Source organism: Lutjanus erythropterus, chromosome 9, assembly GCF_056507025.1.
Source record: "Lutjanus erythropterus isolate fLutEry1 chromosome 9, fLutEry1.hap2, whole genome shotgun sequence".
Taxonomy (NCBI): Eukaryota; Metazoa; Chordata; class Actinopteri; order Lutjaniformes; family Lutjanidae; genus Lutjanus; species Lutjanus erythropterus.
The window spans coordinates 36,622,741-36,646,500 of record NC_139325.1 but is presented as its reverse complement, the minus strand read 5'-3'; the positions used below and the strand labels follow the sequence as shown (position 1 = coordinate 36,646,500).

The window sequence follows — 23,760 nt, the reverse complement described above, 5'->3', positions numbered from 1 at the left end:
GATCTGACTGATAAGAGCTGGTTTTTATATTTAATTAATTAATTAATGAGCTGCTGTGTTTCTATTGACTTTATTATGTACAATATACTTACTATATAATATGATTAAGAGTTAATAAAGTCATGATCTTGATATTTTAAACAGTCTGCACTGGTGAAAAATATAATATCTTTGTATTAACATTAACTTTTAATTGCAAATAATATAGTAAATGCTTAAATTATGAAAAAAAGTAGCCCATAAACCATAAATCATGTTTAGATGAGTGATGGTGTTTCAGTAACAGAGTACATGTACTTTCTTACTGTACTTAAGTAAAGTTTTCTGGTACCTGTACTTGAGTATTCATTTTTCTGACCACTTTTAACTTGTACTCTCTACATTTTAACACAAATATCTCTACTTTCTGCACTTTACATTTTACAAACAGGTTCATTACTTTAGTTTTGATGCATGCATGATGAATTATTGATTAATTTTGTTTTGTGTCATCGCACGTCGCCTTCCCAACACACATTAACAGCTGGTACTGGGTTTGTGTTGCGTAAAGACAGTAAAAAGTTCATCTTCGTTGATCAAACTTTAATTTAATTGATAACGAACTCTCTTGTCTCTTACCGAAGAAGACGAGCAGACACATGCTGATGGCCAGGATGGAGCTGGGGCTGAGGGCGGCCAGCCGGTGACCTTTGACCTGCCCCAGCTCGCAGCGTTGACCCCTGAACCCCTCCTGACACCTGCAACGGTAGCTGTCGGGCGACAGCGCCTGGCAGACGCCGCCATTGCGGCAGGAAGTGGGTCCGCAGGGCGACGGCACACAACGCTGCTGACCTGAGTCGTCTGTGACTGTCACCTGACCGCCGGGACACCTGGGAGACGACGGAGAGGGACGATGAGTCGATGACATCAGAATGAAATCAGAACCAGCATACCAACAGTATGCGTGTTTTTTACCTGCACTGGTGTTTCCTCCACAGGTCGATGCAGCGCAGCGGGCTGCGGCACGGGTGGCTGCTGCAGGCGTCGCTGGAGCACCCGGAGGTGACGCCCCGCCTCTCCAGCACCGTCACCAAGTCCCGACTCTGTCCGTCCAGAGGCAGGACCTGACCGTTAAAACGAACATCCCGCAGACAACCTGGAGGAGGAAACGTCCAGTTTAGTTGAGTTTGGCCCTAATAATTCTGCTCGTACTACATGAAGGGTATATATTTCTGCCATAACTCACATTTCCACTGCAGGGTACTACTGTTTTTTGTTTTTCATTGCTAATACTTTTCTTGGTGACAAAAGCTGGTGGGCTTCAATAAAACGATACAGCTAATGCTTATATACAGTAATCAGTTAATTTAAAATTTGGTTAGCTACAAAGTCGCTTCTGTTCATCTCAATGCACATCACTCATAGTGTCCAGTGTGTTTTCCCTGTTCTGACAAACGTGTATTTGTATCTGTCTCTCCTCTTCAATCATCGTAAATTCAGTCTTTTTCTGATGTTGTTCACTTTTGCGGGACTTGTATGGCTTCCTTAAAATTTTCCTGAGGAGTCTACGCTAACGATACTCTTCATACTAGGAGACAGTAGATGCAAAAACAAACGTTCGTGTGCCGACAACTTTTCCTTGACTTTAATGGAAAACACAAAAATGTAATAGAAACTCCAGATGTCTCACCCTGAAAGTCGGCCTTGTCTCCAGCGTTCGGCCCGTTGCCGACCATCACGCTGGCCGGATGAACCACGATCTCCCTGCGGCTCCCCAGCCAGTCCTGGACCTCCCGCGAGCCCCCGCCCTGCTCCAGCCGCAGGGTGAACAGGTTGTCGTGGCGACTGAGGCTGACCAGGACCCACTGCCCGATGTCCACCCGCTGGCCGGGGAGCCGCAGGGCGTGGGCGCCGTCACCGAGGTTAACGCGGACAGAGAGGTGACCCTCCATGATCTGAAAGAGAAGAACATCATCTTTCCTGAACACGCTGTAAAAAAAAGTTGAGAAAACTCAAGTTTTGCTGACCTAAAATATTTTGTTGAGACAATTTACTTCACTTCTTTAGACAAACTCCAATTATAAGTATTTAAGTTCCTGTTTGAGACTGAATGCTGATTAAACTGTGCCAAAAGTCCATCTGCTGTTACAGAATTTCTTGAGGTCAAAGGTCAGCTCATGATTGGTTGGCAGGTGGACTGACCTCCAGGACGATGTACTCGTTGGCCTCCCGGGACGTCACGGAGAGCAGGGTGCCCGACGTGGCTCTGGTCCGGAGGAGCAGCTGGACGTTTGTGCGGCGGGAGCTGCCGCCTCCTCTGAGCTGGTAACGCACGACGCTGGCCGAGTCGAAGGAGAACTCTGGGACGGCTGAAGGAGGAGGGGAGGGGAGAGATAAAGTCAGGTTAAGACATATTGAGCTCAAATTTACCAGCTTTCACACTTTAAGAACACGCCGCCCTTAACTGCTTTCCAGGTGTTTTCTTACTGTTAGACTAGTCGAGAAGTCTAAATTAAAATTTGCGTTTAATCGAAGGGAAAGCAGTCGGCAGGAACATCCCTAAAAGCGACGTAGGTTTGAGTTCATCTGTGAATAAAAGCTGCAGCTTCTCAAGGCCAAATCAGAGCTCTCTGAACTCTCTGTGTTCAGACTGTGTTGGAGGAATCTCTTTTGTTCAAACACTTCAGGGTGATGGTGATAAAAGAATAAACACACAGACACACAGTGATGGTCCCTCACCCCTGTCACACTTGTGTCCGGTGTATCCTGAGTGGCACTCGCAGCTGAAGGAGCCCCAGTCGGCGAGGCAGGAGGCCTGAACGCCGCAGGAGGGGCCGGCGGCCGTCGCACACACCCCGTCTGTCAGCCTGCACCCGGGGCTGCTGTCCACGCTCTCACCTGGAGACGCCAGGTCGTACACCTGAGAGATCGAGGGAGACGCCATGTGAGAAAGATGATTAGCGTTTTAATTTTTACCCATTATCACTGCAAATCACTGACAGGCTGCGCTCACACATATGATTAGAGGAGTTTTTTTTCTTCTTAATTCTGTAGTTTTCCTCCTTTCAGTCTGAAATGACTGAATTTGACATGCACTAAATGTCTGAACATGCTCATTGTTTCCAGTTGGCAGCCGTGCAGCGCTTCCATTTTGTGGTGTGTCAAACCACCTTAACGCATGAACTCCAAAATGTGCTCCGAATTTCTGCAGGAATCAAGAAAGCAGCTCTGATTACAGAAGCCTGTTACGGTGGATTACGTTTCTTTTTCTTTTAATGTTTTGAAAAGCAGCTTTCTTTTGTCACAAAAAATCTGCGCATGTGAAAGCTAATGAATTTTCCAAAACTGGGAGGATTCATCCTCCAGTGAGCATGAAGCGTTCTCCCCTCGACGGGTTAAGGTTACACGTGAAGAGGTGGATGTTTTGTCCTGATGGTGGTGCAGAAGGAAAGTTCAGAGGGTCACTAAACATCGTGATTCATCCTCTGGGAATCATGAACATCCACAGTGAATTACATGGAAATACTCTCAGTAATTTGATCTGGAACAGAGTGATAGATAAATACTGCAGTCCTTAGTTTATTAGGCAAACATGTCGTCAAATAAAAAAAATTCTAGTGTTAAGATTCAGCACTGCGTTGCACCAGCTATGTGTAAGTTCTCTCCAAAGTGTAAAGTCGACACCAGAGGCTTTGTAAATAAATCAGCTCCTAAAATTGTTGCATTTTTGTTTTTGTGCGACTTTGGTGTATAAATAGATTAATTCAGATTCACAAACGTCACACAATAACACAAACTAACTAACAGGTCGAGGCAACGGCAGATCAGCAACTCCTGTGTTCTGCGAGGTAAAATGACTATTTTTGCCAACGGAGTTTGGTTGCTTTGAGGAGAACTATCCCTTTAACCAGCCGAACACCAGACATATTGTATTCTGCCACTCCAGAAAAATGGCGTCCATCTGAAGGCAGCAGCAGTCTCAGTTGTCTCACATCACAGCTGCGGTGGAGCTCGTTAGGAGTGAGGACATGATCCCAACCTCCCAACTGAGCCCTGGAAACAACCCCAAAACACGAGGGATTGTGGGTAGAGGAGTGCGGATGCAGTCTTTTCTTTCTTGGGGAATGTTTTTGAATGTTTGGGAGGCTGTTGAGGTTTTTTTACTGAGCAGCAGCAGCAGAAGGAGCCACAGCAGCTCGTTTAGTTTCAGGAGGAGGAGGAAGCTTCTTTTCATTCATTTTATATTTTGGACTGTGATGTTGTGATGTTGGCCTTGGCTGATGAGCCGAGCTCATACCACCATCTGTCCGACCGCCATCCCCCCGGTGTGCACACATACACACACACACACACACACACACACACACACACACACACACACACACACACACACAAACACACGCGCTTCCGAGTAAATATATTCATGCACACACAGACACCCACAGATACAGACGTACAAACATTAATACTGCATTTAAAAACAAGAAACACAGACATGGAGGAAATGCTAATGATTTCTGGGATGGAAACACACACACACACATACACACACACACACACACACACACACACACACACACACACACACACACACACACACACAGTGTTACCTGACTGTCCACCACCAGGTTGCGGATGCAGCCGGTGAAACTGCGGTAACGTCGATGAGGAGATGTTTCCTTCACTCCTCCCAACTGGAGAGGCTGGAAGACATTCAGATACCTGAGGAGGAAGAGGAGGAGGAGGAGGAGGGAGTAAGAAGAAGGGGAGAGGGAGGAGATACAGAAGACGAAAACGGAGCAAATGAGAATAGGAGCAGGAGGAACGAAAAGATTGGTGGAGGCAAAAACCAGAGAGAGGAGAAGAGGGAGTAGAGGAAGAAAAGGAGGAGGAAGAGGAGGAGTAAGATAAGCAGAGACAGAAGAGGAGAGATAGAAAGGTGGAAGATGTGGTGGCAGGAGATGGCATAGAAAAAACAAGTGAGAAGGAAGGAAAGAAGAGAGGAGGATGGAAGGAATGAAATGTAAGGAAGAAAAGGAGGAGGGATACAAGAGTGGAGGATGTGATGGAGGATGAGGAAGGGCAGAAGTGGGAGAGAAAGAGAAAGATATAAATATATAAAGAGAGGAAGAACAGACAGAAGGAAGGAGCAAGAAGATAAGAAAAAAAAACAAGAAGGAATGAAATATGGGGATGTGGGAAAAAAAGAAGAGGAGGAGGATAAGAAAAGGTTGGTGGAGATGAAAACCAGAAGAAGGAGAGGTAAAAGATGTGAGGAGAGGAAAAATAGAAGGAAAGAGGAGGAGAAAATGGAGGGAGGAAGAGGAGATTAGAGTTTTAGATTAGAGTCTCTTTTAGCTTTATGTTTTATGTGGAGAGCGACTCCTGTCTCTAGTGTCTCCAGGCTTCGTCTCACCTCTGGTTTCCAGGCGTCTCTCCTGCAGCTCTGCAGCTGGACTCGTCCGTGTCCTGAGCGTCACCGCTGACACCCTCCAACTCATTCACCGCCACCCCCCCACACTGGTCCAGGATCAGCTGGACGGCCTGAACGCAGAGACGGAGACACAAACACCAACGTCAACAGCTGTTATTGTTTCACAGAATGAAGCTTACCTCATGTTTTTAACTTTTCCTCTTATTTTACAAGGTGTCCTGGTTTTGATGTCTTTATTTTCTGCCTTGACTGAATTTAAAAAGTCAACTTGAGGTCATTTATTTATGAATAAACTTTACTAGTCAAATAAACGTGATATTAATGAAGTTGCACATGAGAAAACATGTTCAGTAAGCTTTTGTTGAAAACTCCTCAGTCACACTGACAAACATTTGTAACATTTAAACTTTATTAACTTTTAATCAATACTCGTTCAATACTAACCTTCATCACTGACTTATCTTAATTAGAGACACAGCAATAATGAGAAAAGAATAGTTTATTCCTCAGTAAATTCCTGTACGATTTTTTTTTACAGTTTATCAAACCATCATCCAACCATGCAACGGTCCATCCATCTGTCCGACCATGCATCCATGTGTCCCACCTTTCCGTCGCTGACGATGTCGAGGTGATGCCAGCGTCGGTCGGTGACGGTGGATTTGGGTGGGAGCTGCAGGGTCAGTGTTCCTGATCCGTGGTTTATACTCAGAGCCGGAACCCCGTTCCTCAGCTCTGGATGAGAGGATGAGATTCTTAGTTTTCTGTTTTTCCCGTTCACAGTAGAACCACTCGAGTGACGCCGAGAGGACTTCAAATAAAATCTTACAACTTCTCATCACCAAAACGGAACAAAAGTGACAATCCGGTACGTCTGTACAGTGTTCAGTGTTTGTAACCTTTGGTCTGCACATGAATGCATCTTTCTTGACCTTTGGAAACACAGGCGCTGCAGGGCAGGGCAATATTATCAGGAGTTTCCACCACTGATTCAGGGTCTAACTGTAGGAATGTGCACGTGCAGCTGCACTAGTAGAACAGCCAATAGGGATGCCCAGACTGAGAGGACATGTGATTGGTTTAAGTCTACTGTCACGGGCCAGATTCTCTAAATGCTGAAAACAGAACCAAGAGGAGGTGCAGAAGTCTAGTTCTCTCTCAGACCACTTGAAGGCAGTGAGATGCAGCTGAAAGCTCAGAATTATTAGCAAGAGGAGTTCTGAATGTAGCTTTTACACCATATATCAACTATACCAAATGAAACAAGATGTTTTTTTTCCTTTGTTTCTGAGAGGTTGATGCGTTGTTGATATTTGGATTGAGCTGACATCAGGTCCGATGACCCTGACATCACTTCTCTGTATCGCTGTGTAAGCTGCAGGAATCCACTCAGTCAATTCTGTCAGATGTGTGTGTTTGTGTGAGCGTGACCCCATCGACCTCACAGCCATGTTATCGAGCACGCGAGTGAAAAAATGCTTTGCAGTGATCAATGCTGCAGCCATCTTTGATTTTCCGCTGGCCGGACCCACGCAGCAACAGCTCGGGTTCAATAATTACATAACTTTAATGCCACAAGATTATGCAAGAAGTGTTTGAAAGGCCATCTGCAGGCTAATCCGTTAACTCCACACCAGGACCGCCGGGAGCTGACATTAGAGTTTATGAAGCTTTTTGTCCACTGAGAAAGTGTCTTTACAGCGCCGGATTGATTCACTCTTTGTGTTTGTTGAAAAGGACGAGCGGCGTTCCCACCAGCACTGTGAGATTAGCGCGTTTGTTAGAGCGCTTGGTAGTTCAGAATAATGTTTAAACTTTTAGAAAAGGGATGCCGCATTTCAAAGAGTTTTCACTATCGTCACAGCAACAGAGGAGCCACACCCAGAGTCTCCCAGAAAGATGACACTCGACACTGATGTTATACAGAATTTTGGAGAAGTTTTTTTTTCCATCAAACTCAAGTGGATCTACTGGAAATACTCGAACAAGTTTGTCCAGTTATTTGCAGTAACAGAGGCAGAGCTTCACACGCAGGCAGATCAGCAGTGAACTCACCAATGGCGATGAAGTCCTCCTGCTCCCCGGAGTGGGCGGGGCCGAGCGGCCCGTTGTAGAGGAGCAGCCCGTTTGCCGACTCAGCCAGGAACTCCAGGGAGATGTGGCTCTGGAAGCAAGGCATGATGGGAGGAAACCAGGCGTAGCCCTGGCCGCCGAAGCTGTGTTTGGTCTGCTGGCATTCTGGCCCGTCGAACATGGGAGGACATTTACACCTGAGAGACAGACAGAGTTTATTTTATTGGTTACATGAAAATATTAACACCACAAGACAGACAGAGACAAACAGAGACAGACGCACTGTGAATCAATACTAACTGTAGTATATTGTTGCCTGTGTTAATATGATTTTTGGGAGAAAAGAGAGTGAAGGAGGGGGAACCATCTGTCAGATTTAGCAGCTGAGACGTCGTATTCGATATTTAAACCATTAAAACGATGTGACAATTCAAAGCCTACTGTGCATCTGAAAATGAGGCTTTGGAGGGTGAGAGCTCCCTCTCTCTTATTAAACCTCCAAAATGTGTGACAGATTTACTTAGAGCTAATCAGCTAAACAAATGGGAAATCTCTGCTAGTTTCAGACAGTGATGCTAACAGATCAGGACTTCAGTTTGCTGCAGACGACCAGCGGGCTTTTAGCCAGCGGTGAAAAATATGGAAATGGAGTGACACTATAGTGAAGAAAAAAAGGATTTACAGAAATATTACCTCATTATCTTTTAAAAAACACTGGCACTAATATTTTTTTATGGTGTCCACATATTCATGGTAGCTTCTGCGAAAATATTTAAATTGTTTAGTTTCCTCAGCTGGTCACACCTACCGGTATCCCAGAGGTCCGTCGTGGCAGGTTCCCCCGTTGAGGCAGGGGTTGGCGGGGTAGGCGGAGCAGGACAGGTGGATCGCCTCTCGACCCCGGCAGCCGCATCGTGCGGTTGACGAGGCCGACAGCGAAACCAGAGAGGTGTTTCCTGTGCTGAGAGCCACCGGGGCCTGGCTGAATGTAACATCGGTGCTGCAGCCTCCGGACTGACTGCAGTCTGTGTAGGGACAGTCGTCAACGCCCACCTGAGAGATTGACACGCCCAACATGGCCTCCATCTGCAGGGCGGCAAAGAAGAGATGGTGGGCAGAAAAGACAAAGGTTAAAAAAATAAGATGAAAAATGTTTCTACACCAAACTAATACTAGAAAATAAAGGAAAACTAGGATAAAACTAACTGCAACCAACTGTTAGCATGAAGCTAAAGTAAACTAGCCTGAAACTACAACTAAAAGGAAAGTAAATTAAATAAAAACCAAAAGGAATCTAATATGAAAGTAACTGAAACTAAATTTAGGACTAAAATAGCTGAAACTGGGACTAAACTAGCATAAAGGGACCGGAACTGAACGAATTAATTAATAATAATTAATCTAAAATATGCAGCTAACCAAAAATTAAAGCTGGCTTGAAACTAAAACTAATGCAACTGAAAATATGAAACTAAGCAACTTGAAACTAGGAAAGCAGCTGAAACTATGCCCAACATTTGACTACAGCTAGCATGGTCACTGAAAACTAAACTAACTAAACTTAGTGTTAACCTAAAAGTGATTAAATAACTGAAAGTATAAGTAGGTTAACTGACACAAACTGAAATGAACTAGTTAATTTAATTAGCTAATCAGAACTAAAGCTTACATGAAATTAACTGAAACTAGCATAGACAACAGGCAAGAAAATCAGTACTAGAGAATAACTGGAAATAAAACTAGCATTAAACTAAAAGTAGGCTAACATAACCTAACTGAAATGAAATGAAATAGGAATAACGTGCTAAAAAGTATGAGTAGGTTAACTGACACTAACTGAAATGAACTAGTTAGCTAACATGCATAAACTGAAGATTTAGACATTAAACAATCATAACTAACTAAAACTAAAATGAAAATTAAGCTAAAAGTTGCAAAAAAACTAAACAGAAAACTAGTACTAACATAAAGCTACAATTAAATATAAATCTGGGGCAAATATAAAATGTAGGGTACATAAAGATAAACTAGCGCTAAGTGAAGTTAACATGGGACAAAAACAAAAACAAACAACTGTATATGAGTGAAGTTGTGAGCTGTTTGAACATGATGGAGAATTTCAGAGAGTGACAGCGGGTCTCTTAGATCCAATGTCTACCTGCATCAGTGATATCTGAATTTACTCTGTTTCCCTTAATGTTATTTATGCACTTTGGTGTTTCTCTGTCATTTCCCCCCTCCTGTTAAAGTTTTGCTGTCACTCGCTTTCTGTTGCCAAATTCAGCCGTTTCCCTGCTTGTCATCTTGATTCTTTTCCCTTGTTTTGTCTTTATGGGTGAGAGGTTTTCATCAGAGTCCCTCAGGGTTTCCTGTCTCTCTCCAACTGTGTGTACTTTTTTTTTTTTTTTTGAGTTATTCAGCTGACACTCGTATCCACAGTGACTTACACTTCCCGGGCAGGGCTTTAGTTTTTTGCTCCACAGCCAGTTTTTAACATCATCATCATTTTATCATTTTTTTATACCGACTTTGTATTTATCAGACATCCTTGTTCTAAATCAGCCATGATACTTTTCTTTTTCACCTGAGATAATTAAAGATACACCTTTCTTCTGCAGCATTTGATGTCCAGGTTATTTTTAATCATACTGTGTGCTTTGTACTGGTATTTATACTTAATCCTTTCTAATGTCGTGATGTGGTCTTTTTTTTTACGGGTTTGGGTTGTTTTTTGAATAAGTTGCATCACCGTGAGACGTGCTGCACTGAAACTGTCCTGACATAAACTGAACTTCTGACCTTCTGGCTACAATAATCACTTTATTTTTGCTCTTAATTTTGCTTTTTTTTGTGTGTGTTGATTTGAACTGAAAAAGAATAAATGATTATAGTAACAATAAAAAAACAGATTTTTAAAGATTCAACTATCAGTAAAATGTAAAAACTAAAACGTAGTCTATTAAGTATTTTATTTTCTAACATATTTCTGACATTTATTGTCCTCTTTCCTGATTTTTTTTTTTTTAATTTTTGCTCATGTTTCTTCTTGATTTCCTTATTATGTTTTGATTAACACAAAAATCAGCAGAGGAACAGCTGAGAATGTAAATAATGTAATATTTACTCAAGTACTGTACTTAAGTACAGCTCTGAGGTATTTCCATTTTCTGGGACTCTTTAGGCCTACAGGCCAATAAGGAGGCAAATTTCAGATTCATGATACAATTAACAAATTAATCATGATGCATTATTACAGATAAAGATGCTAATTTATAGATTTAATTTATTAGTTGATTGATTCTTGGGAAAAAATCACAAGCTACACAACAGTTCATAAAGAAATTAAAATCAGCTCCAACTTAAAATAAACTCCAATTTTACTTGCTATAATGTAACCAACCAGTGTGACGCACTGTAACGTAACGTAATGCAAGATAGCGTAAATTAACGGAATGCAATGTGATGTAGTGGAACACAACATAAGGCAACATAATGTAAGATAACGTAAGGTAACCTAATATAGTGCAGCACAATGTAATGCAGTGTAACATAATGTAGTGTAATGTAACATAAGATAATGCAATATAATGACAGCTAATATAATGTAAAGTAAGATAACAAAGTGTAACAGTGTTTACTTTTGGTACTTTAATATTCTCGTGATAATATTTTTACTTAAGTAACATTTTGAATGCAGGAGTATTTCATCCACTGCTGAATATTTGAATATAACTTGAATATTTGAATATAACTTGCTCACTGGTCTGTGTGTGTGTGTGTGGGTTTGACATGTGTGTGTGTTTAACATGCATGTGTTTACATGGTTCATGGTTCCCGCCTCTCACAGTACTGACCTCAGGTCAGCAGCTGCTCTCATGCTTTTAATGGATGTAAAATATTCATAAACACGTATACGTGTGTGCGTGGGAATGTGTGTGTGCATATGTATCATATGAGGAGTGACTCGCTGGAGATCCGTGTTGGCGTTTTAGTGTGTAACCTCTGTCTTAACCTCCCAGCATGTGTGTTCATATGTGTGTGAGATGGAGCTTGAAATGGTTCACAGTGTGTGTTAAAGTAAAGTGTGTCTAAGTGCCGCTCAAATGCATATCTGAATGTGTGAATGTGATGTTTAATTGATGTGTAATTAATGTATCATTAACCTTCTCTGTGTGCAGTTGTAAATATAATTTCTCTCAGTTCACCTCCTCTCTGCTTTCTCAGTTCTCTCAGACCCGAACATTTTCTCCTGGACCTGTTCTTTTCTCTGCATTTAAAGGAACGTTCCATGTTTTAAAAGGCTCATTTATGCCTCCTTTTCATACCAAAATACTGTGGGAAGAACAATTTTTACTTGCCCCTGGACAAACTGTTTTATTTATTTGTAATTTATTTGTGGCAAAATGTTCATCTCAGTTTTGGGAGTTCACAGCGACGTCTTTTAATTTGTTGTTTTGACCTAAAACCCAAAGATATTCAGTTTAATATGAGAAATAGGAAACCTCCATATTTGGGTTAGGGTTAGAATTCTGCCATTTTTTGTGTGAAAAAATTATTGTAATCATTAATTTATAATCAGAATAATTTAATAGTTTAATTGAAGTTTTTCTACCACTTGCCCAGTCAGGTGAGTGAGTTGCTTTACTAGCCCCAGGTGGCACTGATTTGCCCATGGGCAAGTTGGCAATCCTCATTGTTGATCCCTGGAGAATAAGTGGATTCAGGTGGTAAAATGGCAAAATGAGTCAGAGACTGATTGACGTGACTCTCAGGTGTGATCAGGTAGAAAGAAACAGCAGATTCACCCTCAAACCCAGAATTTATTATGGAAACCTTGCAGTATATGTTTAAAATGAGGCCTTTATTAAATGCATCCAAAATGACTCTCACTCGTTCCTCACCTTGGCTTTGTTTGCTGCCACGTAGCCGTGCAGCTTCTCTGCCTTGTAGTACGGCGAACCGTGAGCGGCAAACCATACGTTGAGCGCCCTCTCTCCCCGCAGGCTGCCGTCGCCCACGGAGAAGATCTGCACATTTTCTGGCAAAGTCTGCAGGAGTTCAGCCAACATTCGACCCAGGCGGGAGAACCGACTCTCCTCACCTCCACCGCTGCTGAAAAACTCCTCCGCCGTCAGGTCTGGGAGAAGAGAGAGCAGCGTTAACAGATTTATAGACTAAATTAATAATCCTGTGGGGTTAATAAGCAAAAGCATGAAAAAATACTAGGCACAAAAATAAAAAGGAAAAAAGGAAGGAAAGTGAAGAGTCGAAAAGTAAGAAATAACAAATTCTGAAAAGAGGAGGGCAGAAAAAACAAGAGGAGACAAGACAAGAGAAGACAGGAGAAGAAGAACAGGGAGTTTTTTTTTCCCATCATGCTTCTCTTTCTGTTGGTGCTGATGGAGCCTGGGGGAGCTGACAGCCCTCAAACCAGGACCCGGAGGCACTCCGGATACGCAGCATCGCTCCCCTTCAATTATAGTTACCATGACAACCACTGGGGCGTGCACGTGTGCAAGTTGCGTCAGTGTGTCGAGTCGATATAAAAGAAATTCACAACAATCCAGTAGTAAAAGGTATTAGGTTAAAGAAGTTGTCATCATCATCATCATCATCATCACTGTGGGACTCACTGCTGATGCGAATGGAGGCGGCGTTCTGCAGGGCGTCCTGCCGCAGCTCCCTGACGTCCACCTGAGCCGTAGAGGTGACGTCGGGCCAGGTGTGGTCCGACACGCGTACCTGCAGGCGGTACGAGCCGGGAGGAGCCCCCTCCCTGATACTGAGCTGACCTGAGCTCTGGTTCAGAGTGAACAACCTGAGAGAGAAGGACAGGGTTCTTTTTTAAACGTCTTCTGTTTCAGGTTTTCTGTCTTTTCCTCGTAAATTACATCGCTCTTTCTATCCATTGCTCTGGATTCTTTAAAGAAATCACCAGGATGAAGCACTTGCAAAATATTGTCATGGTTGGAACATTTGCTTGTGGGAAAGAAAGACCTGGCATTAAAATGGACCTCCTGGTTTATGATATTAAGGGAAAAGGCAAGAATTATTTGGTAGAAAATGTCAGCAGTTCCTCCTGTTTTGAAAAAAACGAGTGGTATGAAATGAATTCTGTTCTTATTCATCTATTTTTCTCTGCGATCTCAAATGAGCTGGGATTTCCTCTGATCAGATTCTGACCAGATGGAGGTCTGTGGTTCAACATGGATCAACGCTCTTGATCTGGAAAACTTTGGCGCTCTCTGCTCTGCTCCGCTGCACCGAGGAGTCGATCCCAGGCGCCGTGGCCCCGGTCCAAACCCGATCCTGAATCTGTGCCATCAGGCTCATGTAACTGTTTAACCTCCTTACACCGCGGCGACCTTCAGAGCTCAGACCAGACGGATTAATTAACCGCGACTGAATCCAGGCCATGATGTGTGCCGGCATCGAACCTGCACCGCTGCTGCTGCCAGATTGGGTTTTCCAGCTCAATAACTGGTCAAAATCCACAAAGAATGTTTAAAAATGGCAAATATTATGTAATAAACAATACTAATTAATTCATAAACAGTAGGAACAGTATTGGTGTTCACGTTTTCAAAATGACATAATTATAAAACAACGATTCAAGTGTTTACAGGTGCACAGATTGGAACGATAAAACTAGTTTCCATTTCAAACTTCTACCTTACAAGTAAAGAAAAATAAAGTGACAGCTTAAACATTTTCTTCTTAAGCAGGCATCGAATTCAGAATGAGTGTACATTTACAAAAAGCAATAAAGTTGATCAGTTTAAACGGTAAATACTTTTTAAAAACAACCAAAGCCCATTAAATCTGCAAAAAACTCATCCCAAAATAGCCCAGTTGGGCAGAAAACCTCCCAATCTGGCAACTCAGGCTGCTGCATGTCACACTTTAAAGATTTCACACCCTGCGACACAGCAGCTCACCAACAGGAAACAGATGAGCAGCTATAATGTGCAGATCAATCCCAAACAAATTACTGTCAGCTGGAGCAGGATGCTGATATCTTCTTCTTCTCTTCATCTGTAACGTGCTGTTTGTTGTCTTTATTTCCTGTGAGGTGACATGTTGTTATCGGCCCGCTGGGGCTGCTTCACCCCACCTGAACACTGCAGCATTTCTCCTTTTTTCCTCTGGTTTGTATCACTTCTATATGTAAATAACATGCAACCTAAACCTGATCCATACTGTGAGAACAAATTGCTACGTGCGGGCTGGAGTGATGAGGGCTTCAGGAGCATCTCTGGTAATTCTCTAGCGGTTCCTTTGTTCTCGGCCGTTTCTTGTCGTCTCTTGTCGTCCCTCCTTATAGGTATCTCGTTAGAAGAGAAGGTGGCAGGGAGCGCAATCAGGCTCTCCTTTCAACGCGCCCGCATGAAGCCTCGCCTCATCAAACAAAACGAGCGCGCCCTCGCCGCGCTTCACTGGGAATTTTCAATACCGCTGGTTATGAAGTATTAATAGCACTGTTCCTGACAAGTCAGATCCCCTTTTCTATCTCTCTCTCCTCCCCGTCCTCTGCCCTTTCATTCTCTTTCACTCTTTCTTTGTTTCCCCCTTCAAACTGCCTGTTTCTCTGTCCCAATTTTCCTTTCTCCTCTCTGTCGCAGCGCACCTTTGTACTGTCTCTCCCTCTCTATTTTAAATCTGTCAGTTCCTGTGCTGCTCTTTTATTTCCTCTCTGTTTCTTTATGCATCTCTTGCTGCGTGTCACATGAGAGGGGACACTTTAACAGGGAATCTTTTCTGCTTTAGCTCCAACACATCCTAGAACTGCTTTACATCTGCCATTCTCTGGATGCTTTTATCCAAAACTACTCGCAATACGCCCAACAGGAGTGAGTACATTTATAGTAAAGATGGTCCAAATGGCAGCTTGGATTGTCCTGCTCCACAGGGGTTAAACCCTCCAGTTGTCATTTACTTACCTGCTGTTTTCATTTGTTTCCGCCTGATGGCTTAAAGGGATAGTTTGGAGTATTTGAAGTGGTCAGTGTAAGAAGCGGTGCAGTGTACTGCTGTGGACAGGGTCAGCAGTTAATAAAGCAATATCAGTTTAAGTGTACGCTATATTTAGAAGATTTTTACCATTTCATTTTGTCATCAAAGGGTCTTTTCCGAGGGGAAAGCAACATTATGTTAGCCAGATATCACTCTCTACAAACCAACCAAACTCCATTTGCAAAATGAGTAATTTTACCTCACAGAAGTTGTCGGTCTACCGCTGCCTCGATCGGTTAGTTTGTGTTCTTGCATGACTTCTGTGTTTTGAAGGGTCAGTTTGGCTTCACCAAAGTCACAGTAACACAAAGAAACGAACCAATCCAGGCAGTGGTAGACCAGCAACTCCCATTGTTCTGCGAGGTAAAATTGCTGTTTTTGTCAAAGGAGTCTGGTGGCTTTGGGCAGAAAGATATTTGGATTACGTAACAGCAGGTTAAAGCAGTGAAAATATTCTAAATATAGCATACAATTAAACTGATACAGATTTTTTTTCTAGATGGACTTTTTAAGTGGATAAAATGTGTTTGCTACATTGATTAGCTTTCAAGTTAGCATCATCTACTGTTGGTGATTACCTTTTTCATTTTGTTATGTCTTTTACATTAGTTTTCATCTTGCTCCATCTTTTGCCTTTTGTTTACTCATTTTAGCGTTATGTGTTTCTTGTCTGTTTTTATCCTTTATATTGTTTTTCAGTAACTTCCCACCTCTAGATTACAGCATGCATGAGAATAAGTGACAAAATAATAGATTTGTATATATTTCTCTCCTCACAAGATTTGTCACTGGTCGCTTAATTCATATATTATAAATAAAAAGTAAAAAGGTGCTGCAGGTAGTCAGTGGACCAAACCAATGTGAGACAGAATGATGGGAGGACGCAATCTTTCAAAACTTGAAAACACACTGTTTTGCATCATTTGCACAGGTACACTGACTAGAAACTGTGGTTATATTAAATTCTTTGATCAAAATTACAGCCCAGGACACGTCCCTGCCATCCCTACCCAATTCTACGCCCTCTTCCTCTCTTTGCATTGTTATCTCTTGACATGACTACACTACCCACCAGCCTTTCACTTTCCTTCTCTTCCTCAGATCACTACTTCTGCCACTCTGCCTCTCCACCTTATTATCTTGTGGCCTCGCTCTCCTTCAAAGCCCTCAGCTCCAACACGCCTAACGATAACTTTTTCCATCTCGACTTTCACCTCCATCACTCCCTTTTTGCATGTCACCTCTCAGCCATCTCAGAGTTTTCACTGTGCGAGATCAAAGTACCTGGTTGGTTTGCCTTCGAACCGGTACACCTTCTCACTCCAGTCATCAAGGTCGGGGGATTGAATTCGTCCGAGCGCCGTCGTCGGGAGAATACCTGTCAGGAGGTGGGGAAGTAAAAGACACCAAAAAAAGTCAAAAAATGCATCGGCTTTGAAAGGAATTAGTCTTGAGTGCGGGCGATCCCCGCGGTACAGCCCAAACATTAAGAGTGAAGGAAAGAAAGTGGAGGCTTCTTTAAGGAGATAAGGTGGCGGGCGACGCCTCATTGGCACGCACGGTCATGGTTTGACAGCACAGCAGGAATATGTGCACACATTAGAATCGCTCGCACAGTGTTTTTTCTCCCCCCGTCTTCCTAAAAAAGCCGAACGCAGCGCTGTAATCTCTTTAGCTGTGAAATCAGCTGCCTTTTAAAAATGGCTCCTGTTTATGTGCCCGTCAAACCTGGGACTTAAGCTGGAGTTAATTGTTTGCTTCATGGCATGTTGTTGAGCTACGTGATGGATTCGTATTAGCGGGTTAATGTACTTTCATGTGGAAAGGCCCCGGAGAGGGAATCCACTAAAAATACATTACAGAAAACCTTAGTTTTTCCAGCAAATTACAGGAGGCTGACAGATGGTATGAAACGCTAAATAAGTGATGTGGGCTGGAGCGGGAGGCTGCGAGCAGTCGACTGTGACAAGTACAGTCTGAACAACACGAGCACAGAGCACTCAGGAGGTGGTGGGAGGGACACCGGGGGACCTGGAGGTTAGAGGTGGCCGTCTGTAACCAGAAAGACACCGGTTTGAGTCCCTCAGACCAGCTGGTGAACTCTGATCGGGACGATGAATGACAAATGCTCGCTTTTTTGTCTACAACTACCATCAGGGCTCCCTTGAGCAAGGCTTCTACGGCGGAAGACAGGAAAAAAAAACGAGGCCGTCAGGTGTGAAATGAAAAACAGCAAGTGAGCTCAGCAGAGCCTGTTCCTGGATAAATGAAGGTTAACAAGTCAAAAAAATCAACACAAAATAAAGGTAAAGTGACACACAAGCTGCGAACGGCACGAGGGAGGAAAAGTGTGTGAGCAACTACTTTATTTGTCCTCTGCAGCGGTTCACTTTGATCTCACACTAAATCAGAGAGGAGCCAGGGGCCCGTTTCACTTAACAGGGTTTCTCCAAGGGCCCAGGTCAGCCCGCTTTAACCGTGGCACGCCAAGCCGAGCTGTGATGGCATGTGTTTCCACAACAGCATCACAGCAGGGGGATGGTCCTGCTTGGCGGAACAGAGCAGAATAGAAAATATTTTGTTGTCTACCATTTGTGTGCAAATGGGAGGATGGTCTCCTCTCTTTAGGCGTGTCCTCAATAGGGTTTAAATATTATATTTCCCATTTCCTGGGAAATATTTCCCATTTCCTGGGAAATATAATAACGGCAAAACAAGAAAAAGTTTTGAAAACCCTTTGTAACTTAAAGCAGCAATCTGTTTTATAGTTACTGTAATAAATTGTAAAAGAGATCAATGAACATGTTGCGTTTAAATACTCGCCTCACTTGACATGAACCCAATGGCGTCCTTTGAAGTTTCTATTCCGAGCAAGAATAACTGTTTTGTATATCTGTTTCACATCAATCAGAGTTCAAATTAATGCCGAATTCTCGCTGAATGAGTAAGTGTCCATTTATGACTTACAAGAAATCATTAATAAACATGTAGAAGGAGTAGATATTTATAACTGGTAAACTGAGCAGGGGTAGGTGAGGAACAACTCACTTCAACCATAGATCATATATTAAACAGTACTACCATCTATTTAATTTATTTATCTGTGGCTTTTGCACGTGGCAGTCCCACTGCCTCCGAGGTCCACTGAATGCCACTCCAGTGGTTGATCAGTTTACTTTCTTACAACATTTTCAGCTGTGTGCGTGTGCTCATGTAACGCTCTGAAAGCTTTAATCAATTATTTAATGAACACAAAGCCCCACATCTGGTCGTTCATGACATTCAGCAGTGAAGATGCAAAGCGTGTGCTCCGAATGTGCTGGACTGGACTTCAACAAGTGGAATCTCAGACAAAATTCCAAGTGAAATGCCAAAAAAGCATGCAGAAACACTGGATTCATACTGAATCCAAAACACGGCAATATACTAGCAGAGACGGTTGCATAGGACGGAGTCACATTCAACAGCTGGTTGTGGCAAAATGCGCCTCTCAGAGCAGCACTAAAGAAAGAAAGAAAGACAGAAATCCACAATCTCTGGAAGAATCCAACAAAATCCGAAATCTTACACCAAGTGAGTGAGTGCTTTTTAGAGCTTTGTTTTTTTTTTTTACTTTAAATGATTACTGACTTTATTAGGCCGATGACTACTGCTGGAGTCACCAGTCTCCAACGCCGTTCAGACAGACAGTGACCGATCACAGGTGATGATCTAAAATGTATAAGTAATGTTCATTCTCAACATAAATGGTATTTTCCTTGTACTGGTGTCGCCTGAAATATGACCAATGTATTTTGACAGTAACTGAAGTTATATCCTTGCGAAAATTGCATTTCTTGGGATTCCCAGGACAGTGTTCTTCTGTTCTAATGTCTAATTTTCAGGAAAAAACATTAATCTCCAGTCCTGAGTGACTAAACTCGAGCCTGGAGACAAGAGAAAATCAGGCAACAAAAAACAGAAACATACCCTCATAACTGTAGACAATGAAGTTGGTGTGTCCTGGTGAGTGAGGGTGGTCGTTCCTGTCACCGATGACGACCGTCAGCGTGCTGGTGGAGCTCATTGGAGGAGAGCCGCTGTCGATCATGAGAATTGGGAGGTGGTACTCCTTCTGCCGCTCGCGGTCGAAGGTCCGGAGGGCGGTGATGGCGGCGCTGCCGTTTCGAAAGTCAGTCAAATTGAAGTTGGTGGCGTCGGAGGTGAGCATGAGAAGCCGTATGGAGAACGGCCCGCCGTTGCTGGAGGTGTCCCGGTCGGTGGCGTGGAGGAGGAAGGAGGTTTCGTTCATTTGAACCGCCTGGGGCGCCGCCGTGTTCTCCCAAACGACGGGCTTGTAGGAGACCTCGAACTCTGGCCCATTGTCATTAATGTCAAGTATGGTTACCATGACGATGGCAGTGCCAGTCAGGGGTGGATTCCCAGCGTCTGTGGCGAGGACCATGATCCTGTGCTGTGAGATTTTCTCCCTGTCCAGAGAATCGGCCACGACCACCCAACCGGACTGGTCCACCAGAAACTGACTGTAGGGGTCTGACTCCTTCGAAATACTGTAAGAAAAACGTCCGTTTTGGCCTGAGTCGAGATCAGACGCCGTAACCTGAGCAACAATTGTCCCGACGGGTACGTCTTCAGACATGGCTGGTGACTCGTAGAATTGTGGGAAAAATACGGGGGCGTGGTCATTGGAGTCTTCCACCTGAACCAGACAGTAGGCCAGGCTGAAGAAATCAGCGTCTTCGGCCTTCAGGGTCAGATTGAAAGTCCTCTCGTGGGGCTTCTCGAAGTCAACCTTCTTCTTAAGCTTAATGACACCTCGTCGGTTCACTTTGTCTGTCTCCACGAAGAACTTCCTGTCCTCGTCACCGCCGACGATGCTGAAGGTCACCACAGCGTTCTCGCCCTCGTCGCCGTCTGTGGCAGAAACCACGAGAACCTCGCTGTTTACTTCCAAGTCCTCCGTCACCTGGACACCGGAGGACAAAACAGAACCATGTTCACAGAAGGTGACTGAGACGTGTTTGGTTTATTTTTCTATTGTCTTCTGATCCTTTTCTTAAAGGGACAGTTCACCCAAAAATCAAAAATACATATTTCTCTTACCTTCAGTGTTATTTATCCTTCTAGATAGTTATGGCCAGGTCTAAGTAAGGAGGTGATCATGTGATTGATTGTGTATGTGAGCAATGTACTTGAAGCTTGTCTGCAGTAAGTCTAGTACTACAAATGTCCGCTTGGACTCAAGGCCGAACTGCTTAGATTTTGGGGGTCAAAGGTCAGAGGACACGTTTTTGGCTGTGAATCAAGAGTTCGTTCTCTAATTATGGCATCTACTCATGGATGAGAGGTCTGTGACAGCACAGAATGTAAACATGAATGGTGTCCTCCTTGGCTGTATGTTAGCACCAAACTGTTTTGTATCCGCGACAAAAGATATCGCTACGGTTCTTTCACATTGGCCATCTTTCATCTGAGACAGCTCAAAATCGCACAGCGTATATCGGGCTTTAAGAAAACTGAGTCATGATTTCTGGAAAGAGACACTGCTGTTGAGTTTTTCAAATGTTTTTTTGGCACTTTTCGCACCACAAGAGTGCCATCTAGTTCCATTATACTGGAGAGAAAGCAGATATCTCTACAGACGATATCTCCAAAACTCTGCAACTCACGCCAAAAACATCCAGACGGATAAATAGCACTAAGGGCCGGAGGAAAAATATGTATTTTTGGAGGGTGAACTGTCCCTTTAGTGGCTTTGTCTTATCCAAAACCCTTTAAATTATCCTGTTGTTAAAAGGTGCTGTACACTAACCTGAGTAGTGTAGAGTCTTTGAGTGAAGACAGGTGGGTGATCGTTGACGTCTGAAACCATGATGGTGGCCGTCCCTGTTCCCGCCAAACCGCCTCCATCCCTGGCCTCCACCACAACCAGGTACCGATCCTCCGCCTCCCGGTCCAGGGAACGCAGAACCGTGTAGATGGTCCCTGTGCTGGCGTTGATGGAGAACAGGTTGAGGTTAATCTCGTTGCGGACATTCTTGATGATGCTGTAGGTCAGCATGGCATTCTTGCCCTCGTTGGGGTCGTCCAGGTCCATGGCACGCATCTCCATGACGGAGGTGTCGGCGGGTGAATTTTCAGGCACTTGGCCGACAAAACATCCGTCGACTTCCAGCGCCGGGCACGGGAAGAAGGGTGCGTTGTCGTTGACATCTCGGACCTCCAAGAGCACATCAGCAAACCCTGTGAGTCCTGCTCCTCCCTCGTCTGTGGCGAGGACGAGGAATCTCCAAGCGGGGCGCTCTTCACGGTCCAAGCGTCGTTGGGCGTAGATTCTTCCAGTGCGTTCATCAATGGTGAACTCGCCACCGGCGCCCTGGCCATGGAGGGAGTAGCGGAGGGCGGTCTGGTCAGCCTCCTGGTCTGGATCTGTGGCCGACACCTAAAAGGGACAGACGAGACAAAATCCGAACTGAGACAAACCTATTTTATCACATTAACCCCGTCAGTCTCTCAGGTAGAGTAAATTTGATAACCCAAAATCTCGAGGCACACCTGCATTCATATCCATGCAAAGTAGCCTCTATAACCAACCGTACCAACAGAGTCAAAGAGTACCAGCCAATCATCATCAATCAAGCATCACAGACTGGATAACATTTGGTGATGCTGAAAGATGTTTTCAGCATTAAAACAACCAATATGTAAAAAATAATCACCAATAAAAACACAGACTCCACATTCTTTTGTGAATAAACTAGATCTCATTATACGAGAAGAGCAGCGAAAGATGGCCGGCTGTCACAAGACTTTTCGCTCCAATTGAATAACATTTTTTTGTGTAAAGGAAATATTGCTTTTTGAGGTGTTTCTTATCAAAACAGTTGAATTGCTTTTTCATTATGTACAAATGTCAAGCCCAGCAAATAGGACATGAGGCAGGGAGCTGATTGCACACAAGGACTCTGCGACACAGGAATAAACATTTCTCTGTTGCTTTGTCCTGTTTGCTTAATTAACCTGCCTTCCTGCTATCTCTCTGAATGAGGGGACGAGAGCGGCGGCGGCGGCACGAGCTCTCACATCTGTCACCGCGACACACACTGCAATTAAAAGTTAATAGACGGCAAAAAAAGTACACTTTTAGCCTTTCTTCTCCTCTTCTCTCACCAGAGGGTTTGTTTACAGAAGCCTTTGAAGTTTTCTACCCCCCTCCCGCCGCCGCCGCTGCTGCTGCTACCTCCCCCCTGTTGGCTCTCTGCATTCCCTGACAACGTGATGCAGGTAGACAATATTGAAGATGAGCAGTCGCGGCGCCACAGAGGAGGCTGCAGCGCAGGTGAAGTCAAAAAATATTCATTTCAAATTGGATTTTCCCCTCCGTTCACTATCTGCTGAATTGTATTAATACACGGGGCTCGCAGCGGCGTGCGTTCAGGGAGGGGCCGGCAGCCGTGCGCCGGAAAAAACTATTGAGAGAGTTAGAGGGGAACCGAGCGTATATCAAATCAATTCCAGCAGGCGAGAGGAGGGGGAGCAGGCCTGGGTTGAGGACTCGGTGACACACGCCTCTCTGACAGGGATTACTTTCCTGCCCTCTCCGACGCACTTCCACCTTTTTAATCTGATTTAACTCGGCGGCACACGCATATTACCGTGAATTACCGGAGATAGGTGTGACGAAAGGCGGGTGAAAGCCAAAGACGAAGAAGGAGGTCGACGCTGAGTTTTCTCAGACAACTTTTTAGATCTGAGGCCCTTCCTGTCAGGAGGGTCTGAGAACATTAACTGTTGGTGCCTCGAACAGTGATGGAGGATTCAGATCCTTTACTTCAGTACAAATACTCCATTACAAGTAAAAGTCCTGCACTGAAACTGTTACTTAGGTGAATTTACGTATGTTTCATCAGGAAAACGTACTTCAAGCATCAAAAGTAATGCACTCAATAAAAAATGCCCAAGGTGAGTATATACAGTACATCCCATGATATACTAAATATATTAGAACTTATTACTCAAACATTTTTATAGCAGAATTTTGCTGTTGGTTGCGGTGGAGTTCATTTTTGGTTGTTTTACAAAGAGCTGCAACTAATAATTAAATGTTATTATGGATTACCAGGCTGCGTTGGTTCCCTGATGTTTTCGTGTATGACGTTTGAGTGATGAACTCCTAGATTTGGTGGAACTTGCAGGATCAATGACTGCTCAAATTTGCAAGGCTGTGCAGAATTCCCAGAGATTGGTTGAATTTCTGCATA

At 43.8% G+C, this 23,760-nt stretch overlaps 1 protein-coding gene across 1 annotated transcript in view; it reads right to left on the bottom strand.

The window, feature by feature from the left end:
* LOC146322075 (neural-cadherin) overlaps positions 1 to 23,760 on the bottom strand; it is a 40,924-nt gene that overhangs the window by 1,882 nt on the left and 15,282 nt on the right. The window contains exons 7-21 of the mRNA XM_084725880.1: positions 21,312 to 21,941; positions 19,469 to 20,465; positions 16,784 to 16,877; positions 13,120 to 13,304; positions 12,388 to 12,623; positions 8,295 to 8,572; positions 7,469 to 7,683; positions 6,021 to 6,148; positions 5,396 to 5,523; positions 4,590 to 4,701; positions 2,719 to 2,899; positions 2,182 to 2,348; positions 1,670 to 1,934; positions 955 to 1,135; positions 619 to 869 (exon numbers count right to left, since the gene is read on the bottom strand). Of these exons, the coding sequence (XP_084582006.1) occupies positions 619 to 869; positions 955 to 1,135; positions 1,670 to 1,934; positions 2,182 to 2,348; positions 2,719 to 2,899; positions 4,590 to 4,701; positions 5,396 to 5,523; positions 6,021 to 6,148; positions 7,469 to 7,683; positions 8,295 to 8,572; positions 12,388 to 12,623; positions 13,120 to 13,304; positions 16,784 to 16,877; positions 19,469 to 20,465; positions 21,312 to 21,941 (4,048 nt within the window). The remainder of the gene's footprint in view (positions 1 to 618; positions 870 to 954; positions 1,136 to 1,669; positions 1,935 to 2,181; positions 2,349 to 2,718; positions 2,900 to 4,589; positions 4,702 to 5,395; positions 5,524 to 6,020; positions 6,149 to 7,468; positions 7,684 to 8,294; positions 8,573 to 12,387; positions 12,624 to 13,119; positions 13,305 to 16,783; positions 16,878 to 19,468; positions 20,466 to 21,311; positions 21,942 to 23,760) is intronic.